A 20543-nucleotide genomic window follows, 5' to 3' on the forward strand; every position below is an offset into this window, starting at 1 on the left:
CTAGATACTCTAGAGTTTTAAAAAAATACTATAGAAAAAGCTAGAGATTAACTCTTATCCACAAATAAATAGTATATATCGCTTTGGATTACCACTTAGCGCTACCTCTTTTCTAACTTAATCCGTGCCCTTATTATATAACATTTATACCCAGCAAAAACCTCTCTTATTACTTATCCATCTTCTATACCTAATGCTTTAACTACTTTCCCTTTGCCGTCTTTAATAAGGCATAATCCGCCTTTAAATATTATAGTTATATCCTCTATTATCTTAAATTTATAACCTCCAATTTCCTCCTATTCTCCACTAAGCGCCTTATCCCCAGCCTTAGTGGACATAATCTATATAGCTAGAAGTGCGACCGCGTAAGTTAGCGGGACTAGTAGCTATAAAGGAGAGGTATTCTATAGACGTGAAATATTAAGTAAATGTTATCTTTTATAAAGCGTTCTTAATTACGGATAGCCGTCTAAGGAGGAATAGCGGCTGATTTAGGAATTTGTTTTAGAATAAAAGGCCGTAAAGCACATGCGTATTAAAGCACAACTATTATAAAAGATATAAGTAATTAGGCACATACTGCGCGGAGTAAAATAGCTAAGCTAATATTTACCTTAATAGCAAGAATAGAATTACTGGATAACTATAAAAGGTAAAACGTAAAAAATATAAAAAGAGGTAGATTGTAGGCTTAAATAGAGAGCGGCTTTACGGAACTGCGCTACGAATAACCAGCGAAGTAGGGTTAAAGGAAATTTATAAGGGGAAATAGAGGTGTTGCTACAGCTAATAGGTTTATAGCTACTTAGGTATTAGTGCCCGACAGAAAGGCTTATATAAAAGAATTGCCAAACGGCTACCTCTTAGGCTAAGCTGCGGCCGGATTTACCTTACCCTACCATTAAAGCTTTCTAGCGCAGAATATTACGTATATAATTAGGCCACTAGCCGAATAGTAGAACGGGTAAGGCGTCTGCTATGACGCGTATTCTAGCTATATATTGGAGTCACCAGATATATATAGCCCTCCGCCAACTAAAATATCTTATAAGGATTGGATTCTCGTGGTTCGTTCTTATTAGTAAGGCAAATTAACTAAAAACTAAGTTTCTACAGCCAGTTTATGCGCCTTCACGTTATATACATAAGTTAATCAATTATTAACGCCCGACTTTATATTATTCGGACTGCCAATCGGTTTTAGCTATATTATGTAATTTGAATTGGCTGGCCAAGTCGTGAACGTAGTTTCAGCCTTGCATTCTCTATCGTTTATAGCGTTATAAGTGGTAATAAGTGGCTCTTGCTTACCGCCCTCAAAAAAGTAATACTCTTACGGACCTTTTTATGCAGCCCTTATATAATAGGAAATGCGCTATAAATAGATTAAGCTTTTATCCAGGCAGACCTACTGCCTAGAATAGTCCTATAGTGGCTATATTAAAATACTATATAAAAGGACATATTTCCCCATCGCCTATTTTCTTATATACCTTATTTTTCCCCCACTAAAACGGGAGCCTCTCGCTAATTTCAGCTGCTTGTCGTTAACTATATAATATATCACTACTTTAACCAATCGTTTTACTACAGTAAATATAGCGCTTGACCTTATTATATTCAGTCAGAACGCAGCTAGGATAAATACACAAAAGCCCAAGCTAATAGGCACTACTATGCCGATGCGTTACCAGCTAAAGGTCTAAATGGTGAAGTGCTAGTAATGGGGTCATTAAAGACTATAGGCAACTGTCCTTAGTGTCCGCCTTAAAAGGTATAGGTAAATAAAAAAAACTTAGATATCTGCTAAAAACACAAGAACTTAGCCAACTAGCCCCGTTATTTACAATTTCTTACCTAGAACGTAATAGGAAGTAGAAATATAAGAGTAAGGGCTATAGGAAATGCGGTATTATAAAGGATTATAGATAGCTTAACCCATACGGCGCGTCCAGACTCTATAGTAACTAGAAAATTATTAGTACTAAATATCCTACCAAATAAAAAACATATCTTTGGCCTTTATATCCTCTAGTAATTTATCTATACTTACATAGCCTTAAGCCCAGCACTTAGCAATAATGTCCCTAAACGCGGCTAGGAAAGCTAGGCTTAGAAATTCCCCCCGGGCATATACGTTACATATCGCTTCGTCTAAAAGCTCTTTATATAGTTTAGATCCTATTATTACTTTATAGAAGGTAGAGCTAAGAGCAAATACCTTACTCCTTATCGAGACACCTTTATTATTAGGATGCTTATAACTAGTCTTATAATAGATAAGAGGGGCTTTATCATTAATTAGAGATCCAGCAAAGTCGCTAAGCTTCGCGTTAAGCTCTTTATTAAGGAAGACATTATTACAGGAGATATCCCTATATATTATATTTCTAGAATAAACAAAAGCAATTAAGGCCGTAATCTATTAAACCTAGCGGAGTCGTTATAAAAGCGGAACGGGTTTGTCTTGTCTTGTAAAGTACTGTCTTATAGAGCCGTTATAGGCATACTATAGGATAAGAGCGTCCTCTAGGCTCCTATAATATTAAAGGACCCCATCGTAATCGTGTCTAAGGCGTTGGTAGACGCGCTTTTCTCTCTTAATAAATTATAGCTTGGAAGGCCGGACGAACTTTATAATGGCATCAAGATAAGCGACTAGTCCCATAATGCCATAGCCTACCATATCTTAGCCGTTTAAACTATATAGGTAACAAACAGTATACTCTATTAGAGGCATTTATAATAGCTATAGTACCTATACCCACAGTGTTAAAAAATAAGAGGGGTGTATATGCTGCGGGATTATATTTATTGCTCTATTAATAAAGCCGCTAAGGGAGCGTAAGGAACCCAGTAGGTGGGCTAGATTATTTCTAGCTTAGCGGATTTTGCTAAAGGGGATTAGCGATATTAGATTAAGGAGCCTACGGATTATTAATGTGGGGATATATAAAGGAAACCAAAGGCATAAAGAAGGGTTAAAGAAGAGTCTTAAAATGATTTGGGAGCGTGGCTCAGATCTAAGCTTAGTGCGTTGCCTTATATATTAACGCTAGGCCCAGTAGGGAAGCAGTTAGGACTATTAATAAAACCTGCTAAGGACCTAACATTAGTTAGTAATAGGTTGCTATAAAAGACTATTAGAACTTTTTTCCAGCATAGAATACTAGACTTAATTTAGCGCTATTATAGGTATCTAAAGCTAGCGCAGCCATAGACAGACTTGGAAGGGAAACGCCTTATAGAATTGCGTAATATATAGAAGCTACTATAGAAGGAAATAGAACTTTAAGCTAAAAAGAACAGCACTATTATTACCGCCGATTCTTCCGCCTAGTAGGCCGCCCCCTTTTCTTCTACGCAATAGGCTAAGCCTTTAATTTTAAATAGTAATGCCCCTATAGTAATCTAAGACTTCTTTTTAAAAAGCTCTCTTTAATCTATTCCTATAAGAGATTTTGTTTCTCCTTTAGATTAGTAAGCAGCACGTCTTCCTCTTCTATAAATTTCGCTCTGGACTTTAGTTTTTAGGGCTTTAATTCTAGCTCTTAAGGTTGCTTAACTAGGTTAGCTAGTAAGTAGAATTATTAAGGAAGTATATCTACTGCGTACAACCCGTCTTCTTAGCGCTTATAAATAGCTCGGATTAATAATTCTTCTAAATTATTTAAGGCAGCTCCCAGTATCGCTTTATTAGGGTTAGAGCCAAAGATAGAGTTTAACAGCGGTTTTTAAGCATATAGGCGATTATATATTATAGATCCAACCCGCTTATAGTAATCGCTACTAAGCGCAGTGCTCCGGGCAGATGTGTATAGGGATAAAATTAAAGGAGAACGGTAAGACCACTAAAGACGATGTTTTGGCAATCCTCGTCGTCCTACACACCCGCGGGCCTTATTACCCTTGTCGCTATCGCTGCTATCGCCATCCCCAGTGTTATCATCATCTATATCGCTGTTGTTGCTTCCATCATTGCAGTTCTTAGCCTTACCTTCGTCTATATCGCTCTCGCCGTCCTTATTATTATCGCCATAATTAGATTCTTTAGCCAAGCTATTAACAAGATCGTCAAATTTTTAATTACAACTATCGTTAACCTCGTCTTACGGTGGTCTAATATTACAAGAAGACGAATATCGCTAAAGGGAAGGGCTAGCGGACTACGCAGTAAAGGCCACTCGCTCCTTAATACGTTTATCGCTATTATTAAGGCTAAGGGTAAAAGGGCTAGGAGGTAAGGTCTTCCGGGAAGCTAATAAGCTTTATTACTTCCTAGGTTATAGGTTCTTACTACTCTTGCTAATAAAAGTATTAGAGATATAATTAGTATTATCTGGTTACTTAAGCTAATTAAACCTCCGCTTCTTTAACTTCTTAGCTCTTAAAGATTCTTAACTAGTAATTACCAATGTCTTAAGCTCCTGCCTAAACTGCGGAGCAGTTTTAATACAACACTCCTTAGCTAAATTATCCGTTTAATTGCCGTCTAGCGTTAAGGGTGTAGTACAATTGTGCGCAGGTGCGTATACCTCCTCTTATAGCGCTTCTAACGAAGGCAGCTCCTTATCTTCTTTATTATCCTTATTACTGCCGTTATTCCTATTATCTACTAATTATTAGATAAGGCCATTGTAAATTAAAGGGAGGCATATACCTAATTTACGGGGCATTTATTGGTTATTGGCTTTACTAGCTTTATTAACTTCGCCGGCTTTATTATTAGCGTTACTAGCTTCGTTGCCCTTAGCTTCCAAGTCTAGATCGGCTGTATTATCTTTAATAACTATTAAATTTACTACTAGTTATTAAAACTATATATTTGGAACTACTAGGGAAAAATAGAGAGTAGTGGGATAATTATTAGGATAATTACCTTAACTACTTCCCCTAGAGACTTAACTATCATTTCCATCCCCATAGAAATCTTCCTTATTATCCTCGTTATCCTTATTATTCTTATAATACTTATTATAGGCTTTCTTATAATTATATATAGGGTCTATAGGCGCTTTATTAAACGGAATCTCTAAATTAAGGCCCTAGGTAGAATAATATGCTATTAAGTGCCTAAGCTTCTAATGCTTCTTAACTTTTTAGGGGGAAAAGAGGTACTCCCCTATTTCTCCTTTTAGGTTTACTGCTCGCGCTTTTCTTAGGGGCTGTAATTTTATAGTACTAAGATGAAGCTATTAATCTTTTAGGGGGATTAGTGTAAAAATTATTCTTATTAAGTAAAATTTCGTAAGGGATATAAAATGAAGATTAAGATAGTGCTAATATTATTATTATTAGAGTTACTATTGCTTTATAACTTTTAAAAGCTTTAAGGGGGGATTAACGGTCTTTTTAAGTGTACGTTAGTCCTCCCTTTACTACTAGCACTTATCTATTGCCCCTTACCCCTTACCCCTTATTTAGGTTTCTTATTAAATTAAAGCATTTAATATATACGCCTCCGGCATAGACTAGGGTCAATTGCTATTTATAGGGTAAGGTTTGCAAGGGCTTAAATTCTAACGCCTAATTAACACCCTTAGCAAATTACAGTTAAACCGTATCCGCCCGTCTAAGCTAGTATATTTAGCTCTAATACAGCCATTACATCTAGCCCCTTATTAGGAGGTTAGTGGTGTAAATTCTCTACCCTTAGTCCTTAGTAAAGGGTAACGCTGACGTGTCTATTTACTTCCCGACAATACCAATCCAGCTAATCTTCTACGCCGCTTATATCAGTAGGAGGTAAAGCCCTACTTATATATGCGCGTTACAAGCTATCTATAACGGAAGAAGGCAGTGTCCTTATTAGTGGCGGGCGGGGTTCTCTAATGCTAACCGCCTAGTGACGGATACGCTTACCGCTCGTACGGTGATTATATATATATCCATAAATATATTAGGTAAAAGACTACATAGGGATACTCACTCTCCTAACGTAGCTAGCTGGTGTTAGAGATTCCTTTATAGTTATACCACTATACCGCTAATCCATTATGCGCCTAAAAGCTACAACCTTCCAATTTTAATCTAGGTAGTTCCTATATAGCCCTATAACTTAAAAGCCCAGATTGTTAATCCTTTACCGCTCTACCGCTAAGTAGTTAGGCAGAGCTAATAGCCCCTTAACCCTAAACTAGTAGATTAAACGGCGTCTCCGAAACATCCATGGCAATACTCCATACAATATCCGTTCGAATAATACCTAACATAGCCCCGTATGGGGTGGTCGCTTAAATTAGCGACGTCTAGCTACTTTTTTGCTAAGTAGCCTAGTAGGCATACTAGCCGTAATACAGGTAGCTTTAGCTATTATTAAACGCTAAAGCGGGCCATCTAACTAACAGTATATCCCAGGCGAGAAAATAGCGCGTGGGTTAGCTAAAATAAGTGCGACGTAAGCTCGCTTAAGCCCTTAAAGGGGGTAGTACGGCACGCCTATCCCTCCCTACCTTAGAAGGAAATATGCGGCAGAGTTAAATAAGACGATAGTACTAACGCGGCTAGTAACTACAGAATTCCCCTAACCCTCTTCCTATGGGACGGTTGCGGACTAGCGTTATCTAGAAGGTAAAAGGAGAGAGGGTATATATAAGAGAGAGAATAGAATTATAAGGATAAGGACGCGCTTAGCGGATAGAGGCGGCGCTAAAAGAGCTTAATAAAAATTAAAGCCATCGGCTCCAGAGGCGGGAATTAGGGGAGGAGGCTAAAACCGTCTATATATTACTATAGAATAGAGACTTACCCATTAAAAAGGCCGCAGTTAACTATATTAATTATTAGTTTAAGACACGGGGGAATAAAGGAATAAGTGGGCTGGACTTATATATATATAAGCGCTAAGGGGACGGCAGAAATGCCTTAATGCAACCGTGCTAGGGACTAGCAGTAAGAAGAGGAGGAGGCGCAGCGTTGGGAGAAAGGAAAGGTAGAGGATAAGAGGAAAAGTAGTAAGAGAAATGGCCTTTTATGGTTAAGGTTAAGGGGCAGTCTTAGCTTGGCTGGGGTTAATAAGCGAGGGCGCCTTGCCCGTAAAGGAAGCCTCTATTTCCTAATGCAGTTTCCCGCGCAATAAAATAACTATTTAAATTTAATATAATATAAATTGCCCTTATTATAAACCTTAAACTAATATAATAAAGTTATAACTGCTAATTGCGGTAAAGAATGCGAAGATAATATATTAAAACCCCTTAAAATTTATATAGTATAAGCCGTACCCTTTTATTTACTAGCAAGAAAATAAAACTATAAGATCTTTACTATAATACTAGAAGATATTAAAAAGGTATTAGAACTGAAGCAATATATTAACCCCTAACCTCTTATACCTAAAGAATATTATAATCTAATTAATACGTTTAAGAAACAATTTATAGACTAACTACCCCCACATTAAGATAAGTATAATTTTAAGATAGAACTTAAACCTAGTATAACGCTAAAGTTTGGCCCGTTATATGGTATATTATAAGAAGAGCTGCTTATAATATAATAATACCTTAAAGAGCACCTAAAGAAAGGATTTATTCGCCCTAGTTAATTACTATTTCCATACTATTTATTAAAAAACCTAAAAAAGGCTTAAGGTTTTATATTAATTATTAAGCCCTAAATACGATTATAATTTAAAACCGATATTTAATTCCTCTGCTTTAAGAAACGCTTAATTACTTAGTAAAAGTATAATACTTTATAAAGCTTAACGTAGTTACTACCTTTAATTAAATCCGTGTTTGTAAAGGAGATAAAAAGTATATAGCTTTCCGTATATAATAGGGACTTTTTAAATACCTAGTAATGCTATTTAGTATATAGAATAGTTCTAGTACATTTTAATAATATATTAATAATACGCTTCGCGAATTCCTTAATATATTTATTACTGTCGGGAATGAGGCAAGCGGTCGTCACGTGACCACACGTGATATATTCCCGACAATTACCGCGTATATTAATAATATCTTAATTAATTTATCTTCGCTTTTTAAGCATTAGAAGCACATCTAAATAGTCCTTAAATGCCTATAAGACGCGGGCTTATAATGTAATATTAAGAAATATAAGTTCTATACGTCCGAAGTTATATACTTAGGCCTAATTATATCCCATAACGGAATTAAAATAAACCCTAAGAAAATTACTATAATTATAAACTAGAAAAGTCCTAGTAGTATATAAAATATCTAAGGATTTCTAGGATTCGCAAATTTCTACTATTAATTTATTAATTACTTCTTAAAAATTATTTAGCTATTAGTAAACTTAATAAGGAAGAATATAAAATTTAAATAGACTATTAAATATAAATAAGTTTTTAACAACCTAAAATATTATTTTATAACTACTTTAATTCTTACCTACTTTAATCCGGACCTTAAATATATTATTAAAATAGACTTATTTAATTATATACTAAGAGAAGTATTATCGTAATATAATAAAAACAGCGAGCTACGCCTAGTAGCCTTTCTCTCCTAGAAACTTACCCCTATTAAATTAAACTATAAGATATATAATAAGGAACTACTTATAATTATTAGATACTTTAAATAATGGCGCCTAAAACTTAAAGGATTATTATTCCTAATACGCGTATTAACGGACTATAAAAACCTATAGTACTTTATAACTATAAAGCAATTAACGCAGCGCTAAATTTGTTAGGCTAAATACCCCTTTTATAATTTAACTTAAGATTACGTACTAACCTAGCAAACTTAATTAAAAGCCTAACTTATTATAATATAATATATAGGACTTACCTATAAACGCCTCTAACAAATAGATTATAAATTAATTATAAATTCTACTACCCCCAAACGCTTTAAGAAACTACGCCCTATATTTCTAGATATAGAACTTAATAGGAATAAATTAGAAATAGATAAGTGGATATAGAATTAATAATTATAGATATAAATATAAGATCTTTAGATAGTGATATAATAAAAGCAATTTAAATAGGGGAAACGGTAAATAAAGGATATTAATACTCGCTAAATATAAAATCCGTAATAATCGGTTATACTAGTTAATTAGAAAATATTAATCCAGATTCCAAACCCTTATAATTTAAAATCCTTAATTTATATATACGATTTCCTATAATAGGCATCTGGTATATAAAGACTATAGATTATCTAACAAGTATATACTAGCCTATAATGTATAACCTATATAATAAAATACGTTTAAGTATATAGAATATGCGTATATAGGAGACCTTATTATAAGAAGTAAGGAGTATTTATACCGTTGCTAATCCAATATAAAAGAGCGAGATATCTTAATTAACTTTATAGTTCCTACCTATAGTAATAGGGTTTATAAATATTATAGTTATTTAACTATCTTATAAAATGCGAATTATTATAATTCCTATAGGAATTATGTTAAAGTATTATTAGTAGCTAAATGTTTTTTAAGCTACGTCTTTAAGCTGTAACAGGCTTCCTGAATTTAATATAATAGGCAACTATAAAAGCCAGTTTATTTTAGACTTCTAGCAAGCCGCTATATAAACGATTAAGTATATAAGTATAACTCTTAACTATATTTTATCCGGAAATAAATAATTAAACTAAAATTGGTAACAAACGCGATTATAAAATAACACCTATAAATATACTGCTCCTACCTATAAAATACTAGGAAAAATGCTACTTTACGAGAAACGAATTAATAGGCGTAACGCCGTTCTACGCAACCTACGGATAAGACCCTTAACTTAGATTTAAACTATAACCCGAAATTAATATAACAGAACCTATAATTAAGAGGATTTAGCTAATTAACGTATATAACTTTGCTAATTAAATAAAGTAGTTAACGGAACTATTATAAAGTAAATTAGCGTACGTTTAAATAGTATAGAAATAGCATATAAATAAAGGATAAGCTCCTATATAGGACTTTAAAAAAAGGTAATATAGTTTACCTAAATATATAAAACCTAAAGACTTAATAACCCTTAAAGAAACTAGACTGGAAGTTTGCGGGCCTATACTAAATTAAGAAGAAACTAAGCCCGTATACTTATAAGCTTAAACTACTAACTAAAATAAAAATATATCTAACGTTTTATATAAACTTGCTGTAACCCTTAAAAAGTAAACCTATAACTTATAAAGTACTACTACTACCTTCTATAATTATTAATAACGGTAACGGTTCTTACTTTATTAACTTAATTAATAATATATAATAGAAAACATAATCTAAACAATTTAAACTACTTATTAAGTGGGAAAGATATAAAATATAAACTTAGGAAACCTATAACTAGATTAAAACTAACGCGCCTTTCCTAGTTAAAGAATTCTATAAAGACCATCCTTTACGGCCTACTTTAGTTAAATAGATATAATATAAAGGTAAATAACTACTACCTAATATAAATATATAAAATATAATAGCAGGAAGCTTAAAATTAAAAAGAACTTAAAATATATTATAACGTTTGTGATACGATTATATAATATATAAGATATTAAGGAACTTTAACCGCCGGTTAAAGTTATCTAATTAGTTAAATTTGCCTTGCTAAGACTTACTATAAAGATATTAGTTTGGCTTACCGCCTTAACTAAGCTAATAGCGATTTTCTATACCGGGTATAGAAAATTCTAATTAGCCTACTTAACGATTAGAACCGGTAAAACCCTATACTACTACTTAACGCGAAAATACGACATATAATAAGTTATAAGTCTTAACTAAAATTAAATTATTTAGACCTTTAGCTAAAAGGGGGGGTACTATAACGGGACTAGTCTAGTTATAGTAGGAATGTCTTGGTAAAACACTTGACAGATAAATTCCAACGCTTTAATTAAATTCTACTAAAGTCTATTAAAGACCGCGTGCGTATATATGCACGCATTAACCACTAAGCCCCTAACTATTTAATTATATAATTCTCTTGTTATTCCTTTCTCTTCTTTACGCAACGTCTTGTTCTTAGCGAGAGCTATATACCCTTAGATTTAGATAGAATTTATATTATTCCTTTAAATCTTCCCTGAAGTCTCTCCGCGCCCTTATAGATATCTTTATTTTACCGCTTTAATACTAAAGGGCGAGCGAGAGATATATATACTTTAGGTATCTTTTATACCTAGGCCTTAGTTACTAGGTCCTCCCTAGGGTAGCTAGTTATAAGGAGGAGATAAGGTAAACCGTAGGGTTATTATCTAGACTACTAAATAGGATTATACTATAGATAGTAAGTAACTATATACTTTGCGGGCGACTACCTTAGGGGTAAAGAATGGGGGTGTATTTGTTTATTTATTTGTCAATATAAGGTTATTAGTACTTTTAATTAGGGGTTAGAAAACGTTAGAATTTATATTATATTTATAAGGATTATATAGGTAACGGAATAGTAATATAGTAGCTATTTACTATAAAGGGGTACTATTAGTAGTAGTTTTTAAGATCTTACTATTCTATATAAAAACTTTTTACTACCGCCTATAATATTTTAATGACGACCACTACCTCCTACCTGCATGCTGTGCGATGTCTCTACGTTAGCTCTGCTAAACCCGAAGACTAGTAGGTTTGTAGCTATCACCCTAAACAGATACAGAGTCCGATTTTAATGGCCGCTTCTATTAATATAGGCATTAGTTAATAGTAGAGTTAATAGTTTATATATTTATATAACGCTAACTTTTATATCCCTTAACCCGTTGAAATTCGTCTAATAATTACCAGCCAATTAAAGTATTTAAATTAGCGAAAGACACTGAATAAAATCTATAAGGGGGTAATATGAACGAGTCAGCCGCCCCCCTACTAGTATAGGTGAAGAAATAAGCGAGTCCAAAATGACATAGCGGGACCAAGTTATTTTATTTACTATACTAGCATGGGGGGTATGACCCGTTCATGTTACCCCCTTGTAGTCGTAAACTTAAGCGACCTTGGCGTAGGACTCCAATGGGTCAAGGGATAAGAATTATATATAAAATCTCGCCAACTACTAATAAAAATTTTAGACACCCCCTAGACGTCTACTACCGTAGCTGATATAATCAAGCGCTAATTAGTAGACGTCTAGTTACGAGATAATTATTATAGAAGTTGATAAGCAATTATATAAGCAGCTTGTGATTGGATAAACGTATTGTAGCGAGGGAACAAACAAATGCCTGGATCTACAGAACACGGGTTGGTACTCCATTTTCGCCCATCACGAGTCATTGCCGTACGACAACACATCTTTCTAAGATATTCAGCGCTTTTCTTTTTCTTTGGTGGGAAATAGTCCGTAACGTCATATAATTTTCCGTCGATGGCAGGTTCTTACAATGAGGCATTATCGAATATACGTCAATATGCCACCGAGGCTCAGGATGCGCAAGAAAGCCAGATGGATGTCGACGTGTCGAGCGTCGAGACGCGTCTTGATAGTACCTTGAAAGAGCTCCAAGATCGTGTCAAGCAACAACAAATTGCCCTAGACAAGGTACTGCGCCACATTACAGCCCTCTCTTCACCGAAAGCCCAATTTTTTAACATGCAACGTAGCTACGCGCCGCACCTCCAGGCGGTGTCCCCACGGCCCCATCTGCCGATCCACGAGAGCGTCTGAAGCAATTACTTATTCTAAAAGATGCGTATAAGCGCCTTACTCCGTCTGAGCCGTTTCTTCCCTCGCGTGGCTCGATTCTCCCGGCGATCTTGGCAGCCCGAACAATCCAGCAAACCATTTCCGGCACAAAAGAAGCAATCGCCAGCACGCAAGAGCAGCTCAAAGAAAAGGAGGCTTTACTTCGGCAGGAAGAAGCCAACCTGCACGATGCTAATCTTATCACTGCGAGCATAGAAAGTCGCATTGAGAAGCTCCGTGCACAGAAGCTCGCTAAATCCCAACAAACATCTTTGCAAGCGGCCAACAACATGATTCGTGCGAAGCAGAAGAAAAAGCAAGACTATGACAACGAAATGAGAGAGCTTGGGCAAGCTTTTGAAGCCTTCGTTGACGAGAATCTTGCCGGGATGTTGGCAGCTGAAGAACTAGGAGGGCCTGTTGTTGGCGACATGACGGAGATTGATGACGGCATCCTCGCGGCTGGTTTTTCCCAGAAGGGAAGGCCAAAGTCACTCAAGAAGATGGTTCCAGATTCGAAGAGGCAGAGACGAATTGATGAGATATGGGGAAACAAGGCAGCTGACGACAATGGAGAGCTGCTTAGTGAAATGGATGCAGCTGGAAGAGAGCTTCGGGAGTTAATTGAAGAACTATTCAATGCACTGGTTGTACCTGGAGGTTCAGGAGCGTATGTAGGTCTAGAGAGGGATTCGGCAGCCTCCAGATTCCTGGTTCGAGCGAAGGTTGCCCAGTTCCACCCCAAGGACGCTCGAAAGTTGAGGCTAATCGATTTTGGGAGAGAGCTGGACGACTGATTTTGATGAAGAGGGGGCGAGACAGCGTCGACTCTGTGCTTGAGTTCCTCATTATTGCTTTCTATATCAAGGAGCTCGTGAATGAAACAAGCCAGACTGCTCCTTCTGAAAATTCAACCATCTCTGGGTGCTCAATTTGGCTAACGTATCGAAGGGGCGCATAACGTGGCTTTGTCTTAACGATGCCCGATTCCATTGCACATGACCTCTTTAAGGCAAACACTGCCTTATGCAGCCGTCAAGACTCATTATAGTACATTTTCTTTGAAACGCCTAGAGAGACGATCGGCTTGCGTCATGTTCAGCTAAACATGCGTCAACGTACCCTCGTGACTGACCTTATATCTTCACGAATCATGCGGCTGTCAATTAAGCATCACAACTACCTCATCAGCGAACTTGTGGCTTCAAACTCCTCTTATCCGGCGAAATTACTGTCCGCTATGATCTTTGGTAGCTGAAATGAATGCTCACTCCTCAAGAACATTGATGACCGAGCTCTTTTATATGGATCGTCACCCAATCTTGCCTCATGCGAACTGTTTCTTCCTTTTCATGCGAATCATCTCTTCTCGTTTCATGCTACATGATATTGATTATTACAGGGGAAAGGACGAACACAAATTATGAAACAAAGCCCACAAGCCTTCCTTTTCTACTATAATAAGTTAAGACCGGATCTAAAATTCCGCAACATAGCATATAGAGTCATATGGTCATCAAAATGAAAGCAGACTTAATTATCGGCAAGGTATGGTTTTTGATCTCCCAACTAGTAAAGTCTGATTGTCCCGGCTTTAAGCTCTGATCTTCCACATATGCACCAGTGCTTTGATATCAATCTAATCTTCAAGAATGAATACATATTAGCGTACCGTTAAATCAAGCACGCTAGACTTCCAGCAATTATGTGTCGGTACATGATGCAAACACAACTAACTAAACTAATATTGAATCCAGCCTGACCCACAGCTATGATAGAAACGCTCCCCTATAGCGCATCAAGCTGTCAACGTCAAACGTAATCAGCTTCTGCATCTAATCCAACGTCGTCGAGTTTACCATACCATGCGCCTTACCAATGTTTCAGTACCCGTAATCTAGCCTCAATAGCACGCGGTGTTGGGCCGCGCCCCACCTTGCAAGCTCCCCAACTCCCAACTCCTGCTGATACAAACTCAACCGGCAGCACTCAGGCAAGCAGTCGCATCATGACATCGTGCATCCGAGGGAATCCGAGGGAAGAAAACGTGACGTCCACCCCGCGCCTCACGCGTACAGCGTTCAAACGCCATGGTGACGCCGGTAGAGGCGCCGCGGGTGTAAGAAGCAGTGAGCGGCGGCGACCTTCACCCAGCGGATGCAGAAGCGCATGCTGCGGATAATGGAATCACCAGTTGCGCTGCCAGGATCACACCTGGGAGTTCAAAGGAGAATGTCCGTGGCGGCCCAGAAAAATGCTCGGGCAGGGCTCCGGGCAGGGCTCTAGGCAGGGCTCAAAGCAAGACAAAAAGCTGAAGCCTATTCCGCAGACGCAAAAATGCCTGAACATTGGCCACCGAGAATGGGACTGAAGGGGCAAGTCTTGGGTGCTGCAGTTGCCCAGGTGGTGCCGGAAGACTGCCGGTTGGGCAGCGGGGTGTGGCGCCTGCATCAGAGACGCCGCTCCAGATGAGTAGGTATGCCCTTACATACGCAGGCATGTCGAGCCCTGCCTGATGCCTCTCGGAGTTGACACCGAGCTGAATGCATCGACCCCAGACATCATGCTGCTATTATTCCAATATTCCAATATGAACCCCTCCATAATGCCCATTAGCGTGATACCACCTCAGGATCGGTGAAACCTCCGACCCAATCGCCCCAATATAGCCACTAGACCAATCGCAGCATGGCCCCTCACGCCGAAACAGGAAAGAGCTCTCACAGTCTTCGACCACCTGTGGCTGTGCTATTCAAGATACCAGAAAAGGGTTCAGGGCCCCGCGCGCGCGCGAAGAAAAACGGGCCTGGAGCAAAATGCCTCGGTTGAAACATAGCATAACATCATCCTGCAGGGTCCGAGGGTCCCAAAATGCCCAGCCAGCCAGCCAGCCAGCCAGCCAGCAACCCGAAATCGCCATCTGTGGCAAAAAAAAAAGATGAGCCGACGCGAGCCCTAAACCCAAACCTAAATCTAAACCCCCTGGGACTCACCGACTAACTACAACTGATAACCAATCATTAGCCCGAGACCTGAGGATGATCCCCTTTCCCCGGGTACGAGTCCTGTCACGAGACGGCATGTCACTCGGTCGATCCTTTCCCGCGCTGGCACGCTGCGCGCCACTCGCGCGCCCGCCAGGAGCCCAAGATGAAGCGTGTGGCGAGTTTCAGTGTGGCTAGGGTAAATCCACCTATATTTGTATAAGCAGAAAAAAAAAAACCCCTCGCCGATCCCGCAGATCGTTTGCGGCGGCCTGTTCTGATTATAGCAGCGCTGGGTCAAATGCAGGGCGAGAGACGCGCAATGCGGTGGCGCCGCTGTCAAAAATTCTAGAAGTTGGTAGAAAAACGCCAGAAGTTGGCAGGGCTGGAATAGGGGGGAGGAGATGAATCCTGCGTGACAAGAGCAGCCCAGCCCGAGCAGCGAACGGGGTGGAGGTCCTTAGCCAATCGCTACCAGCCCTACTCACCGAGCAAAAGAGAGCACCATCTAAGCGGTAAGGTTTTTTAAGGGGCGAACTCTGAAGCGCGGCGCAGGTAAAGGCCGTACGCATAAGGGGGTGTAAATCAATTCACCACGGTGTATTCCGTCTAAGTCGATGACACCAAAGGGCTGCTTTCTCGCGCAGCACCGACTTCATTGGTTCTATCATGAAGGGAGCCTAAATTGGCACAAGTACAAGTGACGAAAGCCAAAAGCCAAATCCGAAAGGGAGAAAAGCTAGAACTTCCTACTCAAACCTCTAACGACAAAGGAAAGGCCGTATGGCTATGGACTGTGATACAGAGCAATGTGTAGCGATTCAATTGGCGCGTCCGCCTCAAAGAAAATAGTTGAGTGTTAAATAGCCTGTCATTACTGACATCGCCAGATCGGAATTGCAGGGGTATTTCCACCATGACAAAAAGCCGGCGCTTCAAAAAGGTATTAGAGTAGGCACTGCAAAATAGTTGCAGGTTGAATTAAGTAGATGGAAAAAATAAATAATAATATCGAGAGAAAAAAAAACCGAAGTTCAAAGAAATCATTCTGAGCCAATGTAGCTGGTAACGGTAAAGAAAGATTCTCCACCTGCTCGCCCATGTGTGCAATTTCCTCGTGTACGTAGCATCTTTAAACTGAATGTAAATGGGTATCGTAAAACAAAAAAAGGCCCCTGTTCGAGCTTGTGGTATCTTCAATACGAATAAAACGCCAGTGGTGCATCAACCAGTCCCTAAAGCGGTTCCTATCCAGCGCTTCGTTTGTGCGAATAGTACATATCATTAGTGGTCATTAGGAGTAGAGCGGGGGCCGCAAGGCCGTAGTATCGCTTTAGTAGAGAAGTTTGAGCTCGTAGCCTGCGGAGTTGACGTTCTCAATGGCGCCTACATCACCGTCTACTTGAATATCGGTCGGTCCTGCGTCCCACTCCCTCTTCGTGGGAGATTGTGGTGTTATTTCGTGGAATTCCGCCGTCATATCCTGGCCTTCCGGAAGCTCTCTTACGGCCTCATCATCGAAGAGTATCTGAAGCCCTTGACGGTCGATTCGGAGAGTACGGATAACTTTTGTTGGCTCAATATTGACTTTCGCGGCGATTCCATTTACTAGGTCTTTAAGAGTACGCTGCATAAGATAAACCGCTCTGTAGTAGCTGTCCTCGGGTGCTTTTCCTGCAAGCCTTGGTTGGACATAGAAACAGGCAACTAAGTCGTGTTAGAACTACCAGAATACAATGCGAATTATCACGACTTACTAGGTTTGACAATGCGCTCCGGAGGCGGTTGATAGGTATAATCGACACCCAAGGCTTCGATCCATCCCGAAAGCGTACCGTGATCGTCAGCATGCGACTTTTGTACTTTCACTGGTATATCAGGTGGGCTGATCGTCTGCTGTGCCACTACAGCCTGGATATCCCCTGTAGCTGTCTGGGGAAGATTACGCCATTCGTTTGAGGAGATTCTCGCGGGGGGATTGAATGGAGCTGGATGCTGAAATACTGATCCACGACGACCTCTAGAGTGTAGGGACTGCGAACTTGGCGTTGGGGAAACTATCGACGATGTTGCTCCAGTGTGCGAGCTCTGTCTCTCCCACATTGCCGTATCGACATTGGTGTCGATTTTGGTTAAATCTTGAGGCTCTCCTGACAGTGTTACTGGATGCAGGTCAGGATCATCCAATTCGTCCCCTTTCAGATAGAGAACACTCGCGGGTCTCGTCGAACTGAACATATCTTGAAGAGTTGCTAGTTTAAGGTGCAGATCCTCTTCAGCAGGCACTCGATTTCCCGTTGAACTTGCGGATGACATTGACCACGTCCTCTTGTGCTTGGGAACTTTGCCTGGTCTCGAGCTCGCGCTAGTTTTCGATATTGATCCACTGCGCTTCCTCTTTCCGAAGTCCTTCATGCCAGATTCTGCCTGCGCGATTTGTTGCTTCAGCTTGTCTATCGTTTTCTTAACATGGGCAACATCGTTCGACAATTTTCGTTCCGCGCCATGATCACGGAACAGTTTAACTTTGCAATAGCATACTTCTGGTGATGTCTCGGGCGGCGATCCTTGCAGGTTGGTAAGAAGCTCCGTTTTGGTACAGAGCCTTACAGGAATACCTTTTACGCCCTTGGAGTGGCTAAAATCCGTGGATAGAAAATTAAATCGCACGGCAACGGAGCAGTCCGGTGCAGTGCTAAGTACCGGTGTCCAGGTTACGGCAAAACCGTCGAATGAGGCGGATTCAAGTTCGATCCTCGGGCGACCTTGGGCGTCACCTCCCCCAACTTGGCTCGGATCGACAAATTCGACAGCTTGCAGCCTACCGCCTCGCTGATGGGCCTCATTTGTACCCCGTCCTTCTTTCCATAACTGCCAACAAGCAGCAGGGCGCTGTCGCTGATGCTCATCTTCGAAGGAGATACGGATGAAAGTTCGGTACTTAACGGGGATTGTCGGAGTCTGCGTGGGCGCGGTATCTACTATCGCGATGGAGTAAGCCTGACCCTTGTTGAGGTAAGTTACCGGGATCTCTTCCGCGTGCTTGATCATCGCTGTGGGCGCATTCAGCGTAACGTGATAGCGAAAGCTACGTCATATTAGCAAAAAGGGTATTGATAGGCGCAAAATCACATAGCAACCCTGAGTGCGGATTTGGGCTTGTCATGGACTACTCACTTCTCGTGCGGCTGCTGGGTCAAAGTAGGGCGTACGTTCTCATCATATGTTTGCGATGGGAATGTCAGGACGGGCGACTGGCCTTGCATCTCGACGTCCGTAGCAACAACGTTATCCATGGGAGATTCATCGTGTGTTGGGGCCAGGGGCTCAAATGCTGATGGTTGATGCGAAAAGTGATGTGGTGCGAAAGTCGGGTGCGGTTGTAAAGTAAATGGGTTGGGATTTTGAAAGTGATGAGCGCCAAGAGCATGAGGGTGGAAGCCTTGGAGCTGTCCCGTAGAAGTCTGGCCTGCATGAACGCCTCCTTCGGAAGTAGGAAGTGATAGAGGAGTGCCTAAACCGAAGCTAAAACCCGGGGTGTGGAGGTCTCCCGCTTGGCTGTGGTAAAGCGTGCTCCCACCCGGCGTCGGGGTGTAATAGCCAGGCGGCTGGTTGGCAAAAGAAGCAAATGCGAAGCTATTGGGATCAAGAAGAGAAGGTGTAAATCTCCATGGCTCATTCGAGCCTCTGGGGGTCGGGTCCTGGTCCTTGATGTCCTCATGGTCAGGGAACTGACTGTATTTGCAGTCAGTATCTACCAAACTACACTTCAGAGGGGACGGTATTGTTTGATGCGGCTGCGTTGGGGTCGAAGCCTCTCGCATGCCGCAAGATGCACGTCTTCGCCAACGAAGCACAGGTGGAGCAGCGCAACTCGCGAAAAGACATACCGAGGGTGAAGCGCTACATCGAGAGCATCAGTAAGAGTCGGTGCGCTCTGGGCATTGGCAGCGGAAGAACTGGTAGTTTGTGTGAGCTGCGGGAATGAGGCTTTGAAGTCCTCGTACAGCTCGTCGTTCGGCTTTTGGGAATTGGTCCTGTTGGGTCGTCAGGTTACGGTACAAGGCCGATATAATGAGCGCAACGCGTCCAGAGGATGACGCGAAGGCGGGGAGCTTCAGCTGACAGGCAAACCTACCGATTTCGAAACATCGTTGGGAAGCTCGACGGAGGAGACTTAACGTGTCAAAAGCATCGAAAGAGGTGCAGTCGGTAGAAGGCTCCAAGTCGGTGAAAGTGCAGGTGTGAAACATGAGTTATGGCGCATTCGGGTCAAGCCACAGGTGCAAGCTGGTGCATACATTAAGAAGGAACAGGCCTCTTTTATCAGGGCTAACGACGGATGGGGCTCCACTGGGTCAAACGGCAGCGCTTGGGGGAGCGGTCATCGCGTCTGTGGCAGTGGCAATAGTGGCAGGCCGAACGGTAGAGGTTTAGGAGGTAGGGAGGGAAAGTGGACTCGAGGAGCGGACTCCGGCGCTGCAACGAACGACGTCTCGCCGCCTCCCTGCACGCCTGTGGCCTGTCCACCACTCACCACGCCCGCTCATGGCGCGCACAGCCACAAGCCCTATGGGCCTTTGTGCTTTGTCGTAGACCTCCGGCTACCCAAAAGAGGCACGATTTTCAGTGCATTCATCCGCAAGTGGCCGTCCTTTTGTGAAGACCTCACACCAAGACGCAGAGATCCTCGCTCATCGGCGGCAACAAGAGCCCAGTGCCACGCGGTCCCCTCGATTGCCAGGAGATGCCAGGAGATGCCGCGGTGCTAGGCAATGCCAGCCTGTCCCAAGCCGTCGTAAAAAAAAAAGGAAAGGCCTACCCACGAGAGCCAGAGGGCCCTTTTCTCCTCCCTCGCGCGCCGGGCCAACTGCCACACCAGCGTTTGCACAGGACCCTGTGGCTCGGGGTCGACTGGAGAGTAACCGTCC

At 40.9% G+C, this 20543-nt stretch overlaps 3 protein-coding genes across 3 annotated transcripts; 1 reads left to right on the plus strand and 2 right to left on the minus strand.

Annotated features, from left to right (window-relative positions):
- Positions 1-2062: 2062 nt before the first annotated feature.
- On the minus strand, positions 2063-2413 carry K441DRAFT_536216 (uncharacterized protein; the record flags this gene model as incomplete). Its single annotated transcript, XM_067642403.1, has 1 exon — positions 2063-2413. A coding segment is annotated over one exon (351 nt), but the record flags the coding sequence as incomplete, so codon positions are not given.
- A 9897-nt stretch (positions 2414-12310) lies between these two features.
- On the plus strand, positions 12311-13425 carry K441DRAFT_535714 (uncharacterized protein; the record flags this gene model as incomplete). Its single annotated transcript, XM_067642384.1, has 2 exons — positions 12311-12484; positions 12547-13425. 2 exons carry the CDS (start codon positions 12311-12313, stop codon positions 13423-13425), a joined length of 1053 nt encoding a protein of 350 aa, XP_067509133.1.
- A 3520-nt stretch (positions 13426-16945) lies between these two features.
- On the minus strand, positions 16946-19764 carry K441DRAFT_673191 (uncharacterized protein; the record flags this gene model as incomplete). The annotated part of the gene is made up of 5 exons (XM_067650627.1): positions 16946-17319; positions 17370-18700; positions 18790-19347; positions 19503-19649; positions 19751-19764. 5 exons carry the CDS (start codon positions 19762-19764, stop codon positions 16946-16948), a joined length of 2424 nt encoding a protein of 807 aa, XP_067509134.1.
- Positions 19765-20543: the final 779 nt, after the last annotated feature.

The sequence above is a fragment of the Cenococcum geophilum genome (assembly GCF_001692895.1).
Source record: "Cenococcum geophilum 1.58 unplaced genomic scaffold K441scaffold_3, whole genome shotgun sequence".
Taxonomy (NCBI): Eukaryota; Fungi; Ascomycota; class Dothideomycetes; order Gloniales; family Gloniaceae; genus Cenococcum; species Cenococcum geophilum.